This window comes from Colletotrichum scovillei (assembly GCF_011075155.1).
Source record: "Colletotrichum scovillei strain TJNH1 chromosome Unknown Contig00006, whole genome shotgun sequence".
NCBI lineage: Eukaryota > Fungi > Ascomycota > Sordariomycetes > Glomerellales > Glomerellaceae > Colletotrichum > Colletotrichum scovillei.
This window is the reverse complement of record NW_023336264.1, coordinates 1022431-1045705: the sequence shown is the minus strand read 5'-3', so window position 1 is coordinate 1045705 and position 23275 is coordinate 1022431. Positions and strand designations below refer to the sequence as shown.

The window sequence follows — 23275 nt, the reverse complement described above, 5'->3', positions numbered from 1 at the left end:
CGTCCCATGATTGTTGCGCCTGGCCCTCCTCCGAGATTTTGGCGCAAGCACCGCTGACTCTTGTCATCTTTTTCGCCCTTTCCTTGTTTTTTCCGAACCTGGCGCCGATTCTCTAGGTATGATTAAATTGGGGTTTGATATATAAAAAAGGAAGTGACTGAATCGCTCAGAGTGACGCTCGAATAGCACTTTTTTTCTCCTCACGCACACGCGCACTTTCTCAATCTTTCTTTTTGGCTTCTCGCACTTGGTCTTGCTGCCCGTCTCTTTCTGCCTCGATGAAGGCCAATACCTCAGTATGAACACCTCACGTGGACCCAAACCACCCAAGGCCAGCCGCCCCGTTCCCGATCCAGCTCGTCGCCTGGACCGGCGCCGTGCCGTCGAACCAGCTCTGGAGCTCACACTCGAAGCCGTCCGTGCCGGGGCCGAGAACGATGGACGCGGAGCCCGGCGAATTGTAGAAGGCCGCCACCGCCGCGGCCGTGGTGGGATCGTACGGGTTCGTCGATGATGGCGGGGGCTGCTGCGCCGGGGCGCCGAGGATGGGGCTTGCGGTGTCAAAGGTTGCAGCTTGGACGAGCATGCCCATGCCGTTGTTGGGGCTGTAGGGTGGGGGTGCTTGGGAGTAGATGGGTGGGGAGAACTGGGGGTGTAGTTCTGGGGGGAGGTGCTGGTGGTGGTGTTGTTGCATTTGGGGTGTCGGAGGATGTTGCTGGTGGCGTTGCTGCTGTTGGAGTTGGTGGTGTGGTTGCGGCTGGTGTTGTAGCAGGTGGTGTTGTTGATGGTGTGGAGAGAGAGGTTGATGATGTTGGTGTTGCTGTTGATGATGGAGTTGAGGCTGCTGTTGGTGAGTTGTGTTCATGAGCGGCGGGAGCGGGAAGGCAGAGTTGTGTTGCTGGTGCATTTGCTGCTGTTGTTGTAGGCTCGGTGATGGGCTCGGGGGAGGGAGCACGTTGTTGGATGCGTTGCTGCTGATGCTGCTGTGTCGTAGCGGCACTGGCTTCTTCTCGCTCAACGGGGTCGGCGGCGGGCCTGGGAGCTGGTACTTGGGTGCCTCGGCGCGTGGGCCCTTTGTGAAGTTGGATGGCGAGGGATGGAGCGGTCGGAGGGTTCGGTCGTTCTGATATGATTCTCGTCAGCTTTTCCCTTCTCGAGCACTATTGGGTTGGTAACAGGGGTTGGAACTTACGCCGTCGGCCATACTGCCCTCAAGACTAAAGGCAGCTGCTTTGGGATCACGCGAGAAGCGCTCCAGAGATTCGAGCCAGCGGGAGGCTAGGGGCCAAGTCTGCTTCGATTCGATGAGGATGGACATGCACCGCTGGAGCATGTTCGGAGCCTGCGCGACGATGTTCTTGTCGGAGCAGACTAGGATATTTAGCACGATGCGGTGACGTTCACGGCTTCTGGGTACTCACTGTTCCGGTACTTGACCAGGTAGGTCGAGAAGAGGCCGCAGCTGTAGACGCAGAACGACGCCATCTGGGCTCCCACACCCTCTTCAGAGGATCTGACGCTGAATTGAGCATCGATTTGCTCGTACAGCTCTCGTACATTCCGGAAGAGGTCGTCAGACATATTGGCGAAAAACGCCCGGCGTTGCATATCCTTCTCGTCTGGTTTGATGATGCTATTCAGGTCAGTGCTTGCGGGGGAGGAGGACGAAGAGTGGTTGGGCTTACTTCTCGAGATACGCACGCCTCAGCACAATGTTGCAGAGTTTTGTTATCATAGTGACACCGAGGTAGGCCTAAACATGTCAACTCCAAGTCCAACTGCAGTGAATCTTGGCACATACCAGATCTTCGCCGACGGACTTGTGCCCTTTGAGGAGGACCATACTCCATCGGTGATCTTGCGGAAGCTGCTGTTCCCAGCTTAGGATCTGCTTTGCTGTGATGGCGTACTCGCTCGTCGGGTCCCAAGGATTGGCGCTCTTCATCGTTGCCAACGCTCGACGAGCGACTTTCCCCCAATAATAATGTGCTTGCATCAGACTCGCGAACAATGATCGAGATGGTTGGTGGATCAATGAAGGGTTCTCGCGAGCTGGCGGCGTGTCCTCGAGTGCGGCACGAGACAAGGGCTCGCGGCCGTAGGCAAAGTCTTCCTCGTTGCTAGGGAGAAGAGCCGTGATGTCGTTGGCAGCTAGTGACACGGGGGAAAGAGCACCGCAATGGAGATTGTCCTGGCCTACGTGTTGTTAGCAAAAGCCACGTTCGTCTTCGTTCGTGATCACAGACTGTGTAACATCCACTATGATATACGTGTTAGCAGAGCTCTCTCCCTTTTGAAGCATTGTCCAACTAACCAAAGTTCTCCGTGCAGATTCCGCCCTGATAATCATCTCCCTCGTGGGATTCTTCATCTTGTAGAACTCTTCGCGATGCAGATGCATCAAGACGGCCATCCTCGTGGCAATGCCAATGTTGATCTAGCAAAAGTTCAGCACTGCCCGTATTGATACTCCATACAGGGAACTCACGTAGCTCTTGTTCCTCATACCGCCGCCTTGCTGCGCTAGACTCAACAGATAAAAGGCTTGACATCTCTCTAGAGTAGGCTCTTGGTACAGTTCGTTGAGCGCGAGGTTGCTAGCCCGTTCCATGAAGAAGTCGACGGCTTCCATCTCCCCATGGTATCTCTGGGCCAGGGCTGGGGAGAAGCGAGCAGAGACACTGAGAATACCGAGTACGAGGAAGACGCTGACGGATCGGTGATCTTGCTGCAGCTGCCGGGGGAAAAGCTCCTTCGGGATGAAACCTAGCTGAAAATACTTGCGGGTGAAGCCGTGAACTGCGTCGATGATTTCGGGTAGCGGTGGGAGAAGCTCCCATTCGTCTGCAGGTTTACGAAGAGCTGGCGCGCCGGGACCCCGAGGGACCTGAGCATCTGACGCGCTTCGTCGAGCCTTGTCAGCTTCTCGTTTCGCGGCCTTCTCGGCCCTCAAGCGAGGATGCCGGTATTCGCGGTCCAGATCCGGCTGGCCTCGTTGGGGAAAGATGCTGTCGTTGATTAGCTTCGAGATCGCGTCACGGACGTTGCTCGGTGCGGACGGTACCATTCACTCGCTGGTATGCCAGCTTCCGCGCAGGATTTACACGGCGGCTGTCCCTTCTCATGCACACATTTGCTCCTCATCCGACGGCATCTGGGACATAGTTTAGCTCGTCAAGTTCGCGATATGTCCGCCGCACTGGCGAGCAGGACGAACCTCCGACAGGCTATTGGAGACCTGCGCTTGATGGGCGGTTTTGACCCATTCTGCTGCTGGGTAGCAGGGTCGAAAGCGCCGACAGACTCGCTTCTTACGCTCACGTTGGAGCTCATGTTCAAGGTTGTCAGATTTGGCTTGGTTTCTTCATCAAAATCCATCGCTCATGGGGTCAACTGCGCCCAGCCTCGCGGGTCTGCCGGTTGAGTACCAGCCTGGATTGTACGCAGGCAAACCGCAAACCATAAAGGCAGACAAAGAGTCAAGTAGGTAGACCGAAGCTGCGGGGATGTGGAACTAGTTGACGACCGGTGGGAACGAGAAACCTGGGGATTGGCCGCGAAGGATTTCGTGGAGAACGGAATCGGTCGATGAAGAAGCAGGCAGACCACACGTCCCGGAAGCCGGGACCGCTGGACGGGGCGTGGGGGCCAAGGGACGAATATAGGTAAAGTAGGTAGAAAGAAGGTGGGAAAACGGAAATATGATATGATTAGGACGTCAGGAGGTCGCGTTGCTTGATGGCATTCCACGTCCAAAAGCTCGTAAAGGGACGCACAAGAGCGGGTATTTCCATCCAGGCGGTAATCCTCTTTTTTTCTTTTTTTCGCAGGTCTAGATTCAAATGAAGGCCCAAACAGTTAGGCTCTGCCCTCGTTGGTCCCCCCTGAAAGGTTCAAGCGTGGGATTAGAGTTTACCGGCTGCGAGCTCGAGGCGCGTCAGTGATCGGCACTGGTGTCTGCCGTGGCTTCGATGGCGTGAAGCGGACCCTAATCCCGAAGGGCGAGACGCTACGTTACTTTTTTGATGGAATCCTTTTCGTTTGATTAATCGATAGAGCAAATGAACAGAGGGTCGAAGATGCAAACTTCCTACTTCAGTCTTGGAAATCCTTGACGGGACCCACGCGTTAATAAGTTGGGATAGGCACACACAAGCTGAAAAAGGTCGGTTGATGGTTGGTGAACTTGTCGGTGCCGGTTCGCCCACGTGCGATATCGAGGCAGATGCCAAGCTCTTGGATGAGGTGGACCATGCGTCTCTCTCTTCGAAGCTGCACAGACCAAGGACATGAGGGTTGGCACAGGGGATGACCCAGTGGTATTCGGACGTTGTTGAGTGTAACCCACGAGACACACGCAGAATAACGGCAACTTTGACTTTCAGCCACCCCGGTAGACACCCCGGTGGGGGTTTGAGTTGGAGCAACTTAGCAAGAGTCTACGCTACCGTGGCTGTCACGGCTGCGTAGTAAGGTAGCTTGAGATTGGTCTTTCTGGGGAGCGTCTGATGTCGCTCGAGGGTGCGGGAAGTGAGGCAACCATGGGACTGGCCGGTGGCCGTTCTTTTCTGGCGTCAGGACTAGGATAGGGCGTGACGGGTGTGAGGATAAATGAGAGAATGGCGTCTCGCCAGGCTTTGCGAGTCAGTCTTGGATGAGGCTTGATTAACGTCATGCGGAGAGGACCTCGGAAACTGAGAAAGGTAAAGGTAGTGACGGCGGGGAACAGTCCAGTCTCATCCAGGCCTGCCGTTGTCAGGGGAGGAGAAAGAACCGCTGAACCGCCGAATGGATGCCTCTCTCAGGCTCTCTCTTTTTCTCTCTGAATACATGATCTGCGGCGCAAGGTAGCGTCGGATGGGGGCCAAAACCGGCATGTCCAGAGACCGCGGATCGGAGCCGTATGGGATCGATCACCGTCACCTTCCTCTCTTTCATGTTTCCTTTATCTTCGGCAAGCTTTCCGCCGCTCTGGGCCCCTGGTTCAGTTCATCCACTCAGTGTAGTCGTACATTACGGAGCACAGCATGAGTGTGGCACTCGTCAAAATGAAAGTGATGCAAAAGTGAAGCTCCGGTATGTAGGTGCAAAGCACGGAGGCACCAGAATATCAGCGAGAATTCTTCTGGATGCGATTGGCGCCACGCTACGCGGCGCGGCGGCGACGGCGGCACGCGCTGGGGCCTGCTCGTACTTTGGATCGGCTACGATAGCCTCTTGGGAGGCTGGAGACTTGTGCTCAGTTGAGCCAGGCGTGGCAGGCCAGGCCGTCCTTTCCCCTGCAGGGACCCGTACTTGGTGCAGCTCAAACACAAACTCTCTTTCGTTGTCGCGTAGACGGTACGGATGATGCCGAATCCTTCGTAATGTTACTGTTAGTTCGGTTTACAATAATAGGACCGGGCTGGCCATAGTGTTGAGTGGCGTGATGGGCACACTTTAAGCTCCTGTTCTTGTGGAAAGTTTCGTAAGTAAGCACCCATCTCGCCATGATCCCTGGTGTCTCCATCTCCATCTTCATCTCCGCGGGTGACCGTTCCGGCGTTCACTTCGGCCTCCGAATAGACCGTGTCTGACAGCCTGGCTAGTTGGCGACTTTGACATCCCATCATGCCGGGCACCGAAAGTGCTGTATTGTTGGTCTCCATCAGACGGGCCGTTGAGTATCCATCCAGCGCCGACTTGGCGTCTTCGATGTTCCGGCCGCTCGGGATCCATCTGAACCAGCTATGCCGTGAGACACTGACACGGATGGGGAAGGACTCTGAGTGAAAGGGTCTTCTCAGCTCTGTGCGTTCGCTTGAGCTCCCAGAGGTCTGTGAGATATGATCATGACTGGTTCGCTCTCGGGTAGCCGTCGATCCTGACCCAGCGCTATGTGGGAGCTTGTATTGACGTGACCCGGAGAAGTGCCTTTTTTGGTACTCTGATGATCTTGCGTATAATATCGACATTAAACATTTGCACTAAGGCAGCTTATGGCAAGGAGAAAAATAAACACGCGACCAAAAAACTGTGTGGAAGAGCCTAGATCATCCTGCGTGCCTGCGATATCCGATGCTCATCTCTTTGAGAAGGACCGATCAGAGGACCGAAGAGAGAAAGCGGCAACCCCGTACCCGACCCGATGTTACTGAGCAGCATTGCTGCCCGTGGAAGATGCAGCTGCAAGAGATCGGGCAGGCAAGCAAACAGGCCGACAAGGCAGGCTCAATGAATAGCGCAGTTTCATCTAGGTACCTTACGGTTTACCTCTATCATCTATCATCTACACTACGGCAGTTTCCTCATCATGTGTCCCTCTCATCTCCTTTGGTCCTTCCCGGCGTTTGTCACGGCTGATTAATCCAAACTCGGAATGAATTGTTGCAGATTATCCGTAAGGTGCCTTCCCGAGGCTTTCCATCCCGTCGGCACCTCCCTCCCTTGTCGCTACCACAACACGTGCACACCTGCTATAAACTCAGCCACAAGTGCTGCAACCCAAGCCTTGGTCTGTGCACACAACTTGTGGCTGATGATTTTTCTGACTCGACACCTTCCTCACCGACATCTCTCACCTTACTAAGGCAAGGTATCCGTACTCTGTACGGTTACATCTAGTCAACATCACTCTATTAACCTTCCATATCCCGGAAGTGTGAGCTCGGATTCTGTTGTTGTCAATTTGTCTTTGCTCGTGCCCCGACTCATCTTTCGAGATGGAAGGGAGCGGTGTCGACGGATACAGGAGGTTTGTTAGTACTCTAACTACAGCACCCGATGCTTGATTTGTTATACGCAGAGTGACCAAGTATCCGTAAGATTGCACATTTATTATACATGGTTCCTTATTGACCTGGTTTCAGTATCTACCTTACCTGGTCTGTTCTGTCCACTCGTATCCGTACAGTACATAGATCTCTAGATGCAATATCTCATCTCCGAGCAAATCGGGCCGCATCCCAATGTCATCATCTGCGGGAATCTCAGCTCAACCCCCAATCGGCTGACCGGCAATCTCGGTCACAAGAAACGACAGCTCATGACAGTTCATGACAACAAGATGCTGCATATCAAGCACTTCGGGCAGGTCAAACTTCATAAGACGACGCACCTACCCCAACCCTCGGTCCATGGTACCCCGAAGTCGGGGTTACCCCATGCCTAATATTCCCCCAAATTCAAGCAATGCAGCAGCTAGCACCACGCGTCCTCGGGGATAGCTTGGCGATCTCGAAAAAAACCTAGTTGCGCTCAGAGCTCAAAGTCCGGGCCACTCCTCAATTCCCAATCAGCCGCTCTCCCGAAAGGAGCGAGGCAAGACTAGATTGATATCTGAATTTCCACCCATCAAAGCTCGCCGTTTGCTAGCAGCTAAGCTTACTTGGATTGCGGGGAACGGGGTAGTGCCCTGCTTGCGATATGCGCCCGCCTCAATCTTGACCGATTGACGTCGCCTTCCCCAGTCAAATCACCAATTCACCACTCACCACCCCGCATACTCAGGGCGAAAAAGAAGCAATACGAACCATGCGCTCCTCTTCCCCACGGAACCCACGAACCACGAGGGGTAAGAATGAGGAGAAGAGCGGCACCGGCGTGCCGGTTGCGCGGCTCAATGCTTGTTCGGGATAGGCTCGAGTAAGGGTCTTGAGTCGCCATTCAGGTCATTGGGCTTATTTAGTCTTCCCTCGGTGCTTGCTTGAGCGGTAGAAGAATACAAGAAAGAGCGAACCTTGCGGACTCTTGTCGTCGTTGCTCACACTCTTGACGTGACGTCGAAGTTTTGTCTGCCAAGATGAGAAGCAGTCTTTTCGCCGCCGCCCTTGGAGGGTTGATTTCGAACGCCTTCGCGGCCCCGACACAGACCGAACCTTTCCTTAGGCAGGTCGATAACCAGACGTGGATCATTGGCAATGATGTGTGGAACATGACCCAAGGTCTCAAGTACGGTGTGAAGTTGTACTACAAAGACCGCGACCTCGTCGGAAACGCCGTTGGCCACTACGTAAGCTACAGTACGTGAATACCCTCATCCCGAGCCTTGAAACTTCCCAAACGTGGAACTGAAGCTCATCTTTTCAGACGGCGCCGCAAACGACATCGCCTGGTCCTCCGCGACCATCGCCAAGAAGGGCACCCACGAAGGAACCCCCTTCATCGACGTCAAGTTCACCGCAAATGACGGCGACTTCCACTGGGTCATCTTCCAAGGCCTTGCCGGCGCCTACCAGTACTTTGTCAATCGCAACCTGCCCACCCTGGGCGAGTTTCGCACCCTCTGGCGCCTCGACAACACTACTTTTCCCAACGGAAAGACGGACCTCCACGACAAGCCGCTACCGAAGCTGGCTGACTACCTACCTGAGAACAAGGTCCAAGACGAGACGTGGCGCACGCCTGACGGCACAGGGTACATCACGAAGTACGACTTTTCTGACTTCATCCGCACACAAAAGTATTATGGCGTGTATGGCGGTGAAGTTGGGAGCTGGTATATAAATGCCGGCAAGGATTACTACAATGGCAACCACTTGAAGCAGGAGCTCATGGTACGTTTTCGGTCTGTAACCGTGATCTCGGGACATCACGCTGACATCTCCTAGGTCCACCGTGAGAGTGCCACCGGCGATGCCGTCCAACTCAACATGGTCCACGGCACACACTTCCAAGTCTCCGCCGTCGACGTCTTCCCCGTCGGCAAGATCTGGGGTCCCTGGCTCTGGTATCTCGTACGTGGAATCCCCCTATTTCTCTTCGATAACCTCCATCAAAACTAACCACCACCCACCTCCCCTAGAACGACGGTTCCAAATCCGACGCAGACTCCCGCGCCGCCTCCGAATTCGCCTCCTGGCCATACCCCTGGCTCGACGACGCCGCCTACCAATCCCGCGGCACAGTCAAAGGCAAACTCCTCCTCTCCGACGGCCGCCCCGCCGCCGGCGCCGCCGTCTTCCTCGGCGACAACCACCCCAACAAGACGGCCCTCGACATGGGCTCGGACTACTACTACACAACCTACGCTGACGCCTCGGGCGCCTTTGAGATTCCCCACGTCCGCACCACCTCGGCAGGCTACGCACTCCAAGCCTGGTCTGCCGGCGCTGCCCTCGCCGACGTGACAACGCACATCCTCTTCAACGACGTCCACGTCACCGAGTCCGGCCAGACGACGGACCTCGGAACGCTCAACTGGGCCGTCTCGAAGCGCACCAAGCTCTTCCAGGTCGGCGACTTTGACCGCACATCTCTCGGCTTCGCACACGGAGGAGACCCGTACTTCGGCCACGCCATCATCGCCTCGTGTCCCGAAAACATCGTCTTCCGCGCCGCCACCACCGGCAGCAACAGCACCTGCTCCGCAAGCAAGACGTCAGACTGGTGCTACGGCCAGACCTACAAGGGGAACTACACAATCTCCTTCCGCATCCCTACCCTGCCCGACCCGGCCCCCGCGTCCGCGAACCTCATCGTCTCGCTAGCGGGCTACTCCACGGGCGCAAGCAGCGTCATCCTCGCCAACGGGCAGCAAGTAGGAAACCTCACCAGCGGCGCCGTGGGCGTCGACTCCACCTCGGGACTGCTCAACGACCCGTCCGTGTACCGCAGCGCCACGGCGGCGGGCGAGTGGCGCCTGTTTGAGTTCCCCGTCCCGGGCGCGCTGCTGAAGCAGGGGGAGAACGAGGTTACGTTCCAGCTTACGCGCAATACGACGTGGAGGGGTTTCATTTGGGACAGCATTGTTCTGGAATGGTAAAGGCTGGCTCTTCTTTCTTCATTGGTCCCGCGCGGGTAAAAGAAGAAGAAAAAACAGGCTTGAGATTCTGTGTATATAGTTGAAATATCCGTACATTTGATCAAACGAAATCCAAGGGAAAAGCATGTATACCATGCTCCCCGGGCAAAATTCATGCATCAAGGCATCGGTTTCGGAAAGACTTGTCCGTCGAAACATGAAGCATAAAACAAGTTAGGGCATATTTGCCGATTCAACGGCCTTTGTGTTCCAATCAAACATCTAACGGTAAGGCAAGGTACTCCATCATACAATTTACACACGAGGCAAAGCCTAAGCCTGCCTTTTCTCCTTTTACGCCTCGTCAAACACCAATAGCTTCCAACACCCCCGGACAAGTTGTGTACCTCGACAAATCCACTTTAGCAAATGCAAACTAGGCATCGGCTGCAGGTACAACGGCATCAGTCGAGCTCTCCTCCGCCTTCTTTTCTGGCTCCTCCGCAGGGGCCGTCTCTGCAGCTGCCGTCTCCGTTGACGCGGCAGCTTCCTCGGCCGGTGCCGGTTCCTCAGCCGAGGGAGCAGGTACAGCAGGAACCGACTCGGCCTCCGAAACCTCCGGAGCCTCCTGAACCACAGCACTCTCAGTGGCCGCCGCCTCTGTTGGCTCTTGTGCGGGCTTCTCAGGCTCGATGGGCGGGACTTCGGGCAAGGGCACCGGGTTGGCAATCTCAGGGAGCTCCGCTGGCTCCGGATGCGGGGCGGCAGGCGGTTCGGGGAGTGGAGACTTGCTAATCTCGGCTTGGCGATCCAGCTCCGTCTCCAAACCGGCGAGCAGGTCCGGGCCGTCGTCTTCCGGCACCATTGGAACTTCGGCAGGCGCTGGCGGGACCGACTCAGGTTCGGCGGTCGGGATCTCAACGGCTGGAACTTCGACTGGTGTCTCAATGGGCTTCTCTGCGGGAAGATCGGCCGGTGCCTCCTCCATTGCGACGTCGGCAGAGACCTCGACTGGAATCTCAACCGGAATCTCCGCCAATGGTGCTACGGAAGGCTCGACTGGGGGCTCGAGGGGTGCTGGTGGCGGCAATGCAGCCGACTCCTCAACGGGAGCTTCAACGGGCACTTCGACTGGAACCTCTGGTGGGATGTCGGCAGGCTCCACAATAGGAGGCTCCAAAGGAGCTGGGGGTTCCAGCGCGGGAGCGGGTGATTTGACTGGTGACTCCGTTGCCGGAATCGCCGGTGACTTCAATGGCGATTTAACGGGAGACTTTGCTGGTGACACGGCGGCTTCTGTGGGTTGTTCAGGGATTGGTGGCGCAAGTGGCATCTCCTCAACCACAGGTGCCACAGGCTCAACCTCAGCAATCGGAACGGAAGGTTCAGCGGTGCTAGTTGGCGGGACAATGGGGCTTTCGTCCTTCTTTTCAGAAACGTCCTCTACGACAAGAGGTGCTGGCTCCTCGGTAGGAGGCGGCGGTGCCTCCGAGGTTGAGAGAGCTTCAGAAAGCCCTGGAATCTCAGGGACCTTGGGGGCCTCGGGGACTGGAGAGGGCTGACGCTCCTCGGGAGCGTCAAGCATCATCGAGTCTTGTGCAGCGTCATTTGACGCCACGGTTTGATCACCGCTTTCGAACCTGGTACCCGAAGCATCGGTCTCTGCAGTCGTTGCCAACGAAAAGGTTGATCTTGTCTCGGCCATAGGGGAGACGATGTCGCCTACCTTTTCGGCCGGCGGTAGTGCTGTCGATGCATCCTGGAGCTCAGTTGAGTTGTCGGCAAGAGGTAACTGATCAGGTAGAAGCGTATCCACTGATTCAGTGGGAGGCTGCGGAGACGGCTCTTTCGGGGGCTCAGGTCCATCACCCATGGGCATGTCAGTTTGCACAGGCTCGCTCTTTGGCGCTGCCGGGGGCACCAATGCTTCTGAAATAGACGAAAACTGAGCTGTTGGCTCTGTGGGGGACGGCAAGACTACGTTCTTGAGAGGGCTGCCCTTGGGAGAGGAGTTTGCCAGGTGCATGTTGGGAGGCGCGAGGTTGATGGGATTTGCCAACGGCGCGGCGCGTTTTGGCACTGGTGATTCGGGGTCGGTGAATTCCGCCGTTGTGTCGACACTCGGCGTGGGCATAGATGGAGATGCGTCGGTCATTTCCTGGTCCTGGCTATCCGTGTTCTCGCCATCGCGCTGCTCCTCGTCACCGTCATCGCCGTCATCACCATCATCGTCGTCGCCATCGTCATCGTCATTGTCAGCCATCTCGCTATCGGGGTTGTTCGAGTCCTCCCGCTCTTGCTTGACAGCCTAGGAACTGATCAGTCACAAGCTCTTAATACAGGGTAGTGCGGTAAACTTACAGGGTCCGTCCCATCCGCTCCCTCAACTTTAGGAGCTGCAGGAGCACCTTCTACTGGAGGCGCAGCAGCCGGTGCGCCAGGCACTGCCGGCGCGGGCAAAGGCAAGATCTTCTTCTTGCGACCGCGTCCCGGACCAGGCTTGTTCTTCTTCTTAGGTGGCGGTGGTCGCCGGACGCGCTGCGGCGCTTGCTGCGCAGGATCGACAGCCGCGACGGCCACGACCGTCGTCGAGATGATCTCGCCCTCGACTGCCTGGCCCTCCTGCAGCGTAATCTCCTGCGTATACGGGTTTCCTGCGGCATCGACTCGTCGCACAGTAGCCTTGGTCACCGTCGCGCCGGGAACCTGGCTCGAGACCGTCTTGGACGAGATCGTGACGGTGCCCTTCCTGCGCTTGGCCAGGTGCGAGACGGGAGAACCCTCCGAGTTGCGGTTGATCTGCTTCCACACCTTGATCTGGAAGCCCTTGGTCTCCGCTTCGTCCTCCTTCTTCTCCGGCTTGTCGGGCACGGCGTCGGTCTCGGCCTCTTCCTCCTCGGTCGGCGCGGGCCTCTTGTAGAGGACACCCGATCGCGCGGCGCGGAGGAGGTCTTGGCTGTGCTGGGGCAGGAGACCCGCGTCCTTGGGCATGCCCCAGGGGAGCTCGACGTCCCAAATGTCGTTCTTCTGCGTCGTCTCGGCGGGCGCGGGGGGCTCGACGCTCACCCATTCCTGGCGCCATTGGCGCACGGGGAGACCTTCAAAGTCATCGTGTTCGGTGTATCCGCTACGATTCGCGCGTCGAGTCTATCGAGGGTCGCTTTGTTAGACTTGCTTGCCACTGGTCGCAAGGCAATTTCGACTTGAGCCCAATTGTTTACTTGACAGAACTTACTCCTGGCGCCATTGTAAAAACAGGGTCTCGAAGCGACGGACGAGGTCACAGTATCTAAGAGGGGTTCGAAGCTGGTCCAATTCCGATTGATGCAGGGTCGCGCGCGCAGCGACGGAGCTCTGGTTGAATCGCGACAATGGTCCACAAATTCTGGACTCGAATAACAATGACTTCGTGGGCGCAGGCTAACGGCTATGACAAGAGTGCAATGCGCACCTCAGGTTGCAAATAATTGATGCGAATTGATTCAACGCGCGCGGACGCTATGTTGTTTCGCTGATGATTGAGCTACCGTCGCTGTAGACTGCCGTGGATTGGCTCCACCCAGAGACGCAGCCTCGTCGCGAACTCTAAAGACGGCAAGCGCGAGGACAGCTCTGCTTAGTCAGCTTACCAAGCACACCGAGAGCTGATCGCTGAGACCTCGGTGTGGAATTTACCAAGGACCTGTACCGTGAGTAATCAGGAGGACAGCAACAATGATTTTCTCCAGCTTGATTGTTCGGTATATGTGTCTCACAGTCTGAAGCTACTTTGAGTGAGATCTTTGCATAAGGTAGTGAGTGGAGTATGATCCCTCAGTTCCTGTCAACGTGTACTCCCGCAGCCACTTGCAAAGCTAGGGAGACCATCGACCTCGATAGTACTCGCAGATGAGTCGAACGGAAGGCTGACTTGGCAGACAAGAATGACATACGCCCGACAAGGTCACAGTCGGGATTCGAACGCAACAAACAAGATCCATGCTGTCCCGCCGTCAAGAATCCCGCGATAATGCAAGGCCACAGTCATAGAAACGCCAATGCCATGTCTATATGTTCCTAAAAAGCCCTGGTTGGAGATTATAAAAAAAGAAGACAACACTCCAGAGAGGAGTGACTTTCATTTGGGGAGTAATTGCCGCCGCGCCGGGTCCCTCCCCCTTTCTTTCATAAAAGTTGAGAGAATATTCTTGACTCCTCCTCGCCCCCTTTTAATGGTCATACACCCCGATCCCTCCGCCGGTTTTTTTCTTGTCTTCCGACCCCCTGGTTTGAGTATATAGTACAGAAAAGATCCCGAGTCATGGTTCCATTGAGCTCGCGACGTTATTAGGTTGGGCTTTTGCTCCGCGCTCCCAGGAGTTTCGGTCATTTAGTCGAAGCTGTAAGGGTACGAAAAAGTCAGTTTCTTATCATCCAGCTACCTTATTATCCACGGAGACGTAGATATAGAGAAACTCACCCATGCTCCGTTTGTCTGACAATACCGCCCTTGTTGCCCTTTTGCTTGCCAGCGGCGCCGCCCTCGACCACTAACCGATCAAATTGGAAGAACTGGTTGACAACGGTTTGCCTCTGTTTCCGTAGTGTTAGCCCCCGATACTTTACTGTCTATACCTCCGGGCCTCCCACCCCCTCTCTCCATCCCTACATCTTTTTTGACGAGAGCTAGAGGCTGGACTTTCGTGGGGAGAAGATAGGAAAGCACGAAACCCGAAAAAACAGAGAGCCCACTAACCTTGAGCTTCTCAAGCTCCTTAATCCCCTTCTGGATCAACTCCTGCACCTGCCGCGGGTCCTCGACCTTTTGGTGCTCCCTGAAGGCATCCCTCGTCCGGCGCTTCGCGTACTCGCGGAAGTTGTAGGCCGCAAACTGGTCGCCCGTCTTCAGCAGCTGGCGGTACTATAATTGTCGCAAAGAATGCTGTTAGCGGAAGCTCTTCTTTTCGGCGTTTGGTGAGAGAAAAAAAAAACGTCTTGGCGTTTGGATCTTTTGTATTCGAAAATAGATGACAGAAAAGACCGGCATGTATGCAATCGGAAGGGATCGTAGGAGAATTTGCCCCCGTCGTTTCTACGTACCAGAGACCGAGCCTGCTGCGGCGCATCGCCCTTGAGAGCTTGTATCGCCGTCGCCATCGTGATTGCGCTTTTTCGTATGTATGCTTGGCCGTATGTGAAAAGCCTATCGGGTGGCTTTGAGACCTTCGTGGATGTTTCGGGAGGGGGGGTGTGTCGTCGTGAGGTTGCTGTTTTTGCGGTTCTGAAGAAAGATAGCTCTCGGCAGTGGAAAAGCGCAAATGGGAATTATTTCTCGAGGTTTCGGGGCGGGAAACGGACCTATGATGCAAACGCGGTTTCTCTCCTCCCGCTCGGCGTTTAGCCTTAGCGGCCCTTTCGGGGCGCGGCATTTTACTAATCCGCTGCCTAAGCCGCTCCCAATGTGCCGGGTGGCCGATCTCGCCTTGTACCTCTGGTTTTCGTCAAGCACCAAAGTGGACGTAGCCGAAACAATGAGCAATCGATTCCTCACCATTTGGTTTAGTGGGATTTTTACCAATGCAATTAGGATCAGTCTGGAGGTTGATGTACAGAACGAATTCTAATTCCAGCTATGCATAGTTTATCCCATTTTGCACCACGACAGGCCATTTCAGGACCTTCACCATAGACACCTCAAACTACACATTTGCAACGTCTTTGTAAAGTACCTCTATTAATGCTTATAATCTACAATGCTTTGCCCCCTCGTTCCTGGTATCCTGACCCTGCAGCTGACCAGTTCTACACTGCGCGGCCACAAAAAGGGGGTTGGGCAAGAAAAAATGTCCCGCGTCTTTGATATATGCCTCTTGATGAGCACTATATATGTGACATTGTGTGTGTGGTAAGTATGTTCTTTGCGCCGCCAGACGCCACTACTATGGCGCGGCCATTATTTTGAAATTAGGGTAGGCTCATGAATAGCTTCTCCATCTCAGGATAATTAGGTGTTCTGGGATGTGTTGTTAGTCTTTGCTCTACAGAATCTCAGTCAGAGAAGGATTGCTTACCCCATGCCGGTGACCGGATCCCATCCTGCCACGGCAGAGAAGCCCTTGGTACCGCAACCTGGGTTGTCGCCATTGGTCACATCGTTGAGAATCTCAGGGTGAGCGTAGAGCGTCGGGTTGATGAAGCCGACAGGCTTCTTGCCCGCCTCAATGCGCTTCTCGTTGATCATGTTGACAATTGATCCAACAACAGGCGCCGACGCTGCGACTAAGTTAGTCCTTGCCGAATAACTATTGAGATTCGGAATGACTCACCTGAGGTGCCGAAAGAGAGTGAGAACTTGCCATTGACGGCAGTGACATAGTTGGCGCCATTGGCAGAAATGTCCGGGAAACCTCGCACCGTCTTGGAGTTGTTGTACCGATCTGCGCCGTAGGGCGGCGCATTCTTTGCGTAGTACTGCTCCATCATCTTCTTTTGGTAGTCGGGAATCGCAAAGACGTTGGAGAAACCTCCACCAGAGAAGATGGCCTTTTGGCAGGCGCTCTCAGGGGTATGAACCGTCGATCCCTCCAAAATTTGAGTAGCACCAACGGAGGTGACCCAAGGGCAGCCGCCGGGGAATGAAGGGTTGAAGATACCCTGCTGACCCTCATTGTATGCACCAGTCTGAGTATCGATGCACTGCTTGCCGTTACCGGCAACACCAGAGTCACCAGAAGAGTAGAGCACTGTGACGCCCGCCAGGCCAAGCTTCATGTACTCGGCACACTGGCGCTCGACGTACTTCTTGCCGAGATCCGCCTCGTTGAAGCCGTAACTTGTGGAGATGACGTTGACCATGGGGACGGAGCCGCAGACCTTTTGGCTGTATTGTCCGTCAATGTTGGGGTCCTTGGAACCGCCACCTTGGAAAGTGCAGTAGCTACCGTCAATGGCATCGAGAAAATTGTTGAAGCTGGCACCCTGGTTGAGGTCACCGACCTGGTACAGAGTTGTCGTTTGAGGGTGGATCATGGCCATGGCGAACTCAAGATCGAGCGCAGACTCGCCATTGAAGCGGAAGCTCTGGTTTGTGGTCTGTACTACAGCGTTCCCGACGAGGCTGACAATGGGGCCCTGTCCCTTCGCACGAGGCTCAAACTCGTTGAAGTACATATCCAGATCTGACTGAAGAAATGCTTGGGGCGTGTACTCGACGATGCCGAGGGTGTTGTTGGACGACTTGAGCGACCCGGGAGGGGTTGCGTAGAGCGCTCGCAGGCAGTCCGGAGTGATCATGGAGTCGCACTGGTTGAGATCCATGAGGGCGTTCATGACAACCGCGCCCTGCTTGGGTCCGAAGCCGCTGTCTGGACTGCCCTGAATGGCCGGGTTCTTGCCGCCAGTAGCAACGTCTCGCTTGGCGAGCTCACGCTTCCTGAGTTGCCGCTTCTTGAGCTCTTCGATGTGGTGCTCCTCCAGATCATGCTTGGTGTTCTTCCTTTGCTCTCCAATGCGCTGGTCAAAGTGAACCGTCGGCGTAATCATGTCGATATGTTGGACCAAATGCTCCGGAACGTGGTACTTGTCGCAAGCCACGTGCTTGTGGCCTTGTTCGTGCTTGTACATATGGTACTCGGTCTTCAAGAGCCGCTCCATCTCGCCTACTGTCCCGTTGAACTGGATCCAGCTGCGACCCCTTGTGAGCTCGACACGACTCCGGTGGATGCCCTCGCTCTCAAGCCATTGCATGACCAGAGCAATCGACTCCTGCTTCGGTGCAAACATTTCAGCGATTTCATCATGGGTCCAATGTTTGCCGTAGTTGGGCGAGTCGGGGTGTGCCACATCGTTCATGAACTCGTTTGCGCGGTGAAGGTTCGACTGAGCAAGACCAATCCGTACTGGCAGCCTGGCCATAGTGTGCAGTTTGTGATTCTTGACCCATTCTCTTCGCGCGGGGTGCCTCTCCTCGTGCACGACGTGGCTGTGCGACCGTGTCACCGGGTTTGCAACGGTCACCGCCGCAAGGGCGGTGAAGAGGGTGGCTACAGCGCTCAACTTCATCGTGTATCTTCGGGTCGTTTTCGTCGTCAAACGTCTTCCTCTCTACTCTCTCACTTCACACAACGAATCGAACCTAAGCCAGAAGAACCGAGCGACAAGGCTGGCTATTTGTTGATATTTTAGTAGCTGTCGTCCAGTCATGACGAACCCCACTGACGCAAGGTAGCAGCTCTAGACCTGACGAATGCGAAACCGGTTTCAATGGGATCCTGTGGGCTGTTTGTCTGGTGGTGACAACCCAAAACGAACACTTGGGTGAACGGCAGCCTGAGCGCATGGGATCCTGTGGCAAAGACGGGAACACCTCTGACAAGTGCAGTTTCTTACCCCCCCGGACCCCGGTTCGAGGAATCTCTTCGCGGCTCGCCAGGCTGACCTCATATCGGGCAGTTGTGTGGAAAGATTGATCAACGACAAGCCGATAGCCGAAGGTTAAGCTTTGAGGCGCGAGGTACCCCAAACAATCGTCTCATATAGGTCCGGACCACCCCCATCAGGACGGGTTCAAGTCGTTTGCTAAACAAAGATGATTCGTGGCCGATTCGTGCTGGTCATGCGAGACGAATCATCAAGCTTTCACGGATTCTTCTGCTCAAGATGGATTTGGTTCCGATGCAATTCCTCAAATGACTCGAGAGGCGAAGACAAGGAGAATTGAATGGAGGAGAAAAATAGTTTGGATAAGGTCAATTGAAGGCTCGAGCCGCCGTCTGGTTTTGGGTGAAGGAAAGATGAAACGCTCTCAGGTATGAGATGATTTGGCTTCATGGTACGGCTGCATAGTCAGCTTGTGTAACGCCCGTTGCTCGTTGATAATATCCCACAACTCTTCAGTCTCTTGCTGAGCCTCTTCATCCGTGGCACATTGTTGTGCATGAGACTCCTGGAACGAAAGAATGGCGGCCTCAAGCGCATCATCAGGCAAGCCAAAGCCATTGAGCATCTTGCCGAATCTCGTCTCTTGTTCGAGACTTGTGTTTAGTTGAGATGTAAAGGTGAATTGCCGCTCGGTCTGAGTGGGCTTGACAACTGCAACAGCTTTTGTGGGTCGAGGTATTTGCAGCAATGGCGGAAACACCAAGTTCGTCACAGAGGCATTGAGGTCTGTCAACTCTGTGGGGTGACCGTTTTCGGCCAGCTGCCATTGCAAGATTTTGCCTTTTGCATGACCGGATAAGATTGTTGTGCCATCATGGTTTGGTGCCAAGCACAAAGCCGAGCCAGCATCTTCATCAGCAACTCCAATCGGTGAATTTACTTGAACGACAGTCGACGATGATTCAGTGCTATTCGGACCAATGAGCGGCTTCTCACCAAAGATCTCTACGAGGTAGAGAGCCCTGTCCTCACTTGAAACGAAGACGGCACGACCGCAGGGATCCATGGAAACGCACAGCGGAGCCGTGGAGAACAACAGTGTACGCAGAACATCGCCCGTTTGATAGTTCCAGATGATGCAAGTCTTGTCTTTGCTGGACGAGACGCAGATGTTGGTTTCCGGGTTGACACTTCCACTGACAGCGAGCGACGTGATGGCAGCCCTGTGGTTGGAGAGCGTACGGTCCGGCTCGCTCTCCACAGAAGCATCCAGCTCTTGCAGACGGGAGATTGTCCAAACGTGAATGTTGGAATCTTCGGAGCCTGTGAGGATGTGATAGGGCGTGACGGCCAGACACGAAACGGCTTGGACGTGGCAGGGTGGTGTGACCAGCTGGCGACCAGTGCATGTCTGTTGTTTCGTTAGCCACAACAAGACGTTTGGAATTGCATCCGGGAATAGGAAATGTTTACCTCCCACAGGATCAACCTGCCCTCGGAGGTGCCTAACGCCAAGACATCGTCAATCAACGCCAAGCTCCGAATCCGTTCTGGAAAGGTAACGACTGTTTCTTGGATGCCCCGCGATCTTGAGTAGACGTGGACCTGGGACTTTTCGTGCTGGGCGGCAAAGACATGCGAGTCACTGATGGCCAAGCAGTGGGCCGGGGTAGCACTTCTCTTGAGAGTTGACTTGACGGTGTAGCTGGGGCTAAGAGTATGAGCGTAGATGCCGATATCTTTTGATACGGCCGTGTTTGCCGCAATAGGCGGGCCGCAGATACAGGAGTAGAATTCTTCCGATAACATGGTGGAGGGGTGAGTGACAGAGAGGCGGTATCCGGAAGAGGTGGTGAAGGCCGAATAAGCCGCGGGCTCGTCGGAATCCGAGACTGTAGAAATTATCCGAGAGCGGCTGTGACTCCGGATGCTCGGGTGAGAGAACGCAAGGGGTGAAAGAGACCAGGCGAATCGATGGCAGGGTTCGAGAATAGAAGCCGACGATGCCTAGAGCCACGAGGTGAACAAGACTTTGTCCTCGTGCTCGGGAAGTGAATCAATGCCACGAGGTTGCGAGATGGGCGTGGCGTCGATCCGTCGAGGCGAAGTAGGGTAACGAGTCTTGGAAACCACGTTGAAAGGCTTGATACTAGACTCAGATCTCTCCAGGTTTTCAAAGTGCGAACGCGAGAGGCAGAGCAAGAGCCAGGGCGGGAGCGAAAGTACAGGACCAATGGCTGGCGTTAGCACCAAGCAATGTTTCCTTCTTCGAGTCGTCTATGACACACTGGTGTGCTTGTGGCGTTGAGACTGGGAAAGCCAAAACCAAGACTTAGAAAAGTTGATAACGAGAAGTTGAGCGTGAGGTGTGATGAGGCTGAAGGCCCGGCTGCATGTCGCATTGAGAAGGACGATGAAAAAATTCGAATCCACTTTTCCCGAGGTGCGTTATCGATAGCGATCGAGAAACGGCCCCACCACGGAAGCGGCCCCCCTGGGCTCAGGTCACCAAGGGCATTTTGGCAGTCATGCAGTGCAGTTGATAGTGCGAATAGGGCGGCTAGAAAATACGCTAACAACCGATGGCCGCTAGACGTTGTCTCGCGCAGGCGCCACGGAGGGGTTTGACCTGTAGCTTGCCTATAATTCAGCCACTAACTCACCCTTACAGCAGAGAAGGAGCTCTCAGAACGCCAACTGCTCTCCCTAGAAACACTAACAACGGTCTCCACGCGGTCTGGCTTATGGGAGGGAAGGAGCGCACAGGGCAGCAGCTTCAACTTGGCAGGTGCAGCTAAGCTGGAGCTCCCTTACTTCCTGCACCTGCACGCCGTGAATTTGCAACATCGCCAACCATCAAACGACACCACTTCATCTTTCATCTCTCCATGCCATGTTTTTTCACAAGACATGTCTCTCCTTTCCACCCTCTAGCAAACGCCACGAAGCCCATCTCAGACTCCACACTCTATTGTCTTGATTCGCCAATCTCTTCCAGTTCCACCCTTCAACCTTGGTTTCTAGCGGGGAATCTACTACCTAAGTACCTAGAGACAATCCTTCGCTTTCACAAGCCGCCAACGAAGCAAGACTCTGACGTTTGAGCTTCCTGTTGTCTTACATCCTCGATACCGCCTCAGTCGCCTCCTGTTCGTATCACTCACCGCCACGCACTAGGCCTTTCTTTTTCATCAAGAGATCGCCGGCTCTCTAGGTAATCAGCTCTGTGCTTTAGGTCTCGGGCATCCGTCTGACGTGACGCCCCGGCTGCATCTGCCATCTGCACCCATGATACAATCACAATTCATCTGCAGCTCGCCAACAGGAGGCCTGCAAGTTACTGCCGCTTGATTCTTGACAGTTGGGGATCGAGGCATCCCGCAATCTACTACGGATACCTAAGCTTTCAGCCGTTGCCTTGCACGTACGAATACCTGTGCTCGGTCCTGATTCACTGATTCAATATGCCGGTAATCTGCAAAGTACCTCACATGCCTCGCTTGATATGGCAGCGACATCAGCAATGGCGCCCCTTCTGGAATTTGAGACGAGACGAGGGCAAGGGAGCCTGCGGACCCATTGCGTCCCTCACGATCCTCTTGTCTGGTAGATGACGATTGTCCAAAGCAGGTCATCAACCCGTCACAAGATTGCCAGCCGCCCTCCGACTCTTCGACTGCTCCATCCAGAAACGCGTACGTAGTCGCGATCTCTCAAGTTGGTTGGCTCTGGGCCGTCAATTTCAAATATGTCCAGGGACAGCTTGCTGGGCTTACATGCCCTGGTCCATGCAGACTCTGACCCTTGCTCACTGCCCTGAACAGCCGGGGGAGGGTACGAATCGACGTTGCATTTTAATCCAATGATGACCTGCTGGGGCCCTGTCTTCTCAACAGCCGGAGGAGCAGCAAGCATAGGATGCGTCGACAAATTGCAACATTGTGCAGAGTGCGTGACGCATGCGACCTGCGAAGACGGCAGATGGCATGCGATGCGACCTTTCAATTTCACATCACCAATGACGAGGAAACAAGACATACGTACTTCGTACAGACTGTCAGTCTGTCAGACTGGATAACGGCAGAAGGCGTTCTGCTGATAATCCTTGGAAACAATGAATTGAGCCAAGGTCGACGGTGCGATGTTCATTTACCCCAACTCTCAGACATCCGAGCGCGCGGCGAGGGAACCAGATCGCCGGTCTACCTGGTTTATACAGCACGATGCCAGGGACTTGACCCTCTCGCTATCCTATCATGGTTGAACTCTCTGCTGGTCTGCTGCGCCGCCCCTCAATCTCCTGTTGATCTCGGCAGGGCCAGTCAATCCGGAAGGGGACAACAAGAAAGGGAGAGCCGAGAGACGACCCTCGCACACCTCGATCCAAGCACCCAAGTTGCCACACACACAATACGTAGTGTACGGAGTACGGGTACACAATCCACATATCGAGCCTGCATACTCCGTACAAAAACATGGGCACGCCAAAGACACACACATGGGACAAACCCAGGCAGGTAGTGCCGAGACAGAAAGCTGCCATCTGCCGCGGGAATCACTTGTCGAGACTTTGTGGTCACCGATACTGTCACTAGAGGAAATGACCATAGCAGGAGAAACAGAAATGCAAGCCTTTCAGGCAGATGTCAGGACCCCTTGTGCTACAGTTTGCATTGCAAGCTGCTGTACTTGCGACGATCGTGTGCGTGCCGCCGCACAAGGCCTGCCAACACATGCGGGTACGGAGTGCTGCGTACGGATACAAGATGCAGGCTGCAGACGCAGCAACACAGACGCCTCGGCCGCCCTGGGCCGGTGGCACTAACATGGAATACGCGATGGGGCTTCGTTGAGGCCTGCCAGGGATCTGATCCGCCGCGTTGGTCGTTGGTCGCGGTTCGTTGGACGGTTTTTTGGAGTCCAGTCTGTTCTTTCGGGGACCCTTCGCTTCGATCCCTCGGAACTCGATTTTGTGATCGATTCTTCTGTGTCATGCTTCACCAACATTTGATTGCGGAAACCCCAGTGCAACGTGGTGGATATTATTCGCGGAGGTGACAACTCGTTCGAGGAGAAAAGTCTTTCAACCTCCATCTCGCAGCCGTTTAAGCCTCCATCGTACAGGTCACGGTGGACACGGCCATGTGTCATGAACACGCACTTGGGTCGGGACAATTAATGACAGTTCACAGGCGA

The 23275-nt window shown here is 54.9% G+C and overlaps 6 protein-coding genes across 6 annotated transcripts; 1 reads left to right on the top strand and 5 right to left on the bottom strand.

Moving 5' to 3' along the window:
- Positions 1–307: 307 nt before the first annotated feature.
- On the bottom strand, positions 308–3378 carry HER10_EVM0008972 (uncharacterized protein; the record flags this gene model as incomplete). The annotated part of the gene is made up of 10 exons (XM_035478477.1): positions 308–1123; positions 1193–1371; positions 1422–1633; positions 1686–1753; positions 1802–2196; positions 2247–2259; positions 2315–2437; positions 2489–3008; positions 3065–3154; positions 3218–3378. The coding sequence occupies 10 exons, from the start codon at positions 3376–3378 to the stop codon at positions 308–310; spliced, it is 2577 nt and encodes an 858-aa protein (XP_035333060.1).
- Positions 3379–7503: 4125 nt separating this feature from the next.
- On the top strand, positions 7504–9742 carry HER10_EVM0009600 (rhamnogalacturonate lyase; the record flags this gene model as incomplete). Its single annotated transcript, XM_035479085.1, has 4 exons — positions 7504–8000; positions 8068–8534; positions 8589–8714; positions 8783–9742. Exons 1-4 carry the CDS (start codon positions 7781–7783, stop codon positions 9740–9742), a joined length of 1773 nt encoding a protein of 590 aa, XP_035333131.1. The 5' UTR covers positions 7504–7780.
- Positions 9743–9977: 235 nt separating this feature from the next.
- Positions 9978–13259, bottom strand: HER10_EVM0001632 (uncharacterized protein). Its single transcript, XM_035471375.1, has 3 exons — positions 12957–13259; positions 12083–12868; positions 9978–12029 (listed from the first exon to the last, which is right to left on the bottom strand). Exons 1-3 carry the CDS (start codon positions 12966–12968, stop codon positions 10158–10160), a joined length of 2670 nt encoding a protein of 889 aa, XP_035332187.1. The 5' UTR covers positions 12969–13259; the 3' UTR covers positions 9978–10157.
- A 527-nt stretch (positions 13260–13786) lies between these two features.
- Positions 13787–15044, bottom strand: HER10_EVM0008145 (complex 1 protein). Its single transcript, XM_035477677.1, has 4 exons — positions 14801–15044; positions 14457–14621; positions 14181–14293; positions 13787–14100 (listed from the first exon to the last, which is right to left on the bottom strand). Exons 1-4 carry the CDS (start codon positions 14855–14857, stop codon positions 14091–14093), a joined length of 345 nt encoding a protein of 114 aa, XP_035332964.1. The 5' UTR covers positions 14858–15044; the 3' UTR covers positions 13787–14090.
- A 503-nt stretch (positions 15045–15547) lies between these two features.
- Positions 15548–17761, bottom strand: HER10_EVM0000188 (Pro-kumamolisin; the record flags this gene model as incomplete). Its single annotated transcript, XM_035469982.1, has 3 exons — positions 15548–15713; positions 15772–15973; positions 16027–17761. 3 exons carry the CDS (start codon positions 17759–17761, stop codon positions 15665–15667), a joined length of 1986 nt encoding a protein of 661 aa, XP_035332008.1. The 3' UTR covers positions 15548–15664.
- Positions 17762–18503: 742 nt separating this feature from the next.
- HER10_EVM0005670 (WD domain-containing protein) lies at positions 18504–20445 on the bottom strand (the record flags this gene model as incomplete). The annotated part of the gene is made up of 2 exons (XM_035475276.1): positions 19553–20445; positions 18504–19490 (listed from the first exon to the last, which is right to left on the bottom strand). Exons 1-2 carry the CDS (start codon positions 19886–19888, stop codon positions 18504–18506), a joined length of 1323 nt encoding a protein of 440 aa, XP_035332660.1. The 5' UTR covers positions 19889–20445.
- Between the last annotated feature and the right edge of the window lie 2830 nt (positions 20446–23275).

What these genes read in the sequence shown, in the direction of transcription:
- HER10_EVM0008145 (XM_035477677.1), bottom strand. Translation starts at nt 14,857, where the DNA reads ATGGCGACGGCGATACAAGCTCTCAAGGGCGATGCGCCGCAGCAGGCT. An exon ending in CGCAGCAGGCTCGGTCTCTG is followed by an intron (nt 14,622 to 14,800) that starts GTACGTAGAAAC and finishes CGACAATTATAG; the next exon opens with TACCGCCAGCTGCTGAAGAC. An exon ending in AGGAGCTTGAGAAGCTCAAG is followed by an intron (nt 14,294 to 14,456) that starts GTTAGTGGGCTC and finishes CTACGGAAACAG; the next exon opens with AGGCAAACCGTTGTCAACCA.
- HER10_EVM0001632 (XM_035471375.1), bottom strand. An exon ending in GAGCGGATGGGACGGACCCT is followed by an intron (nt 12,030 to 12,082) that starts GTAAGTTTACCG and finishes ATCAGTTCCTAG; the next exon opens with GCTGTCAAGCAAGAGCGGGA.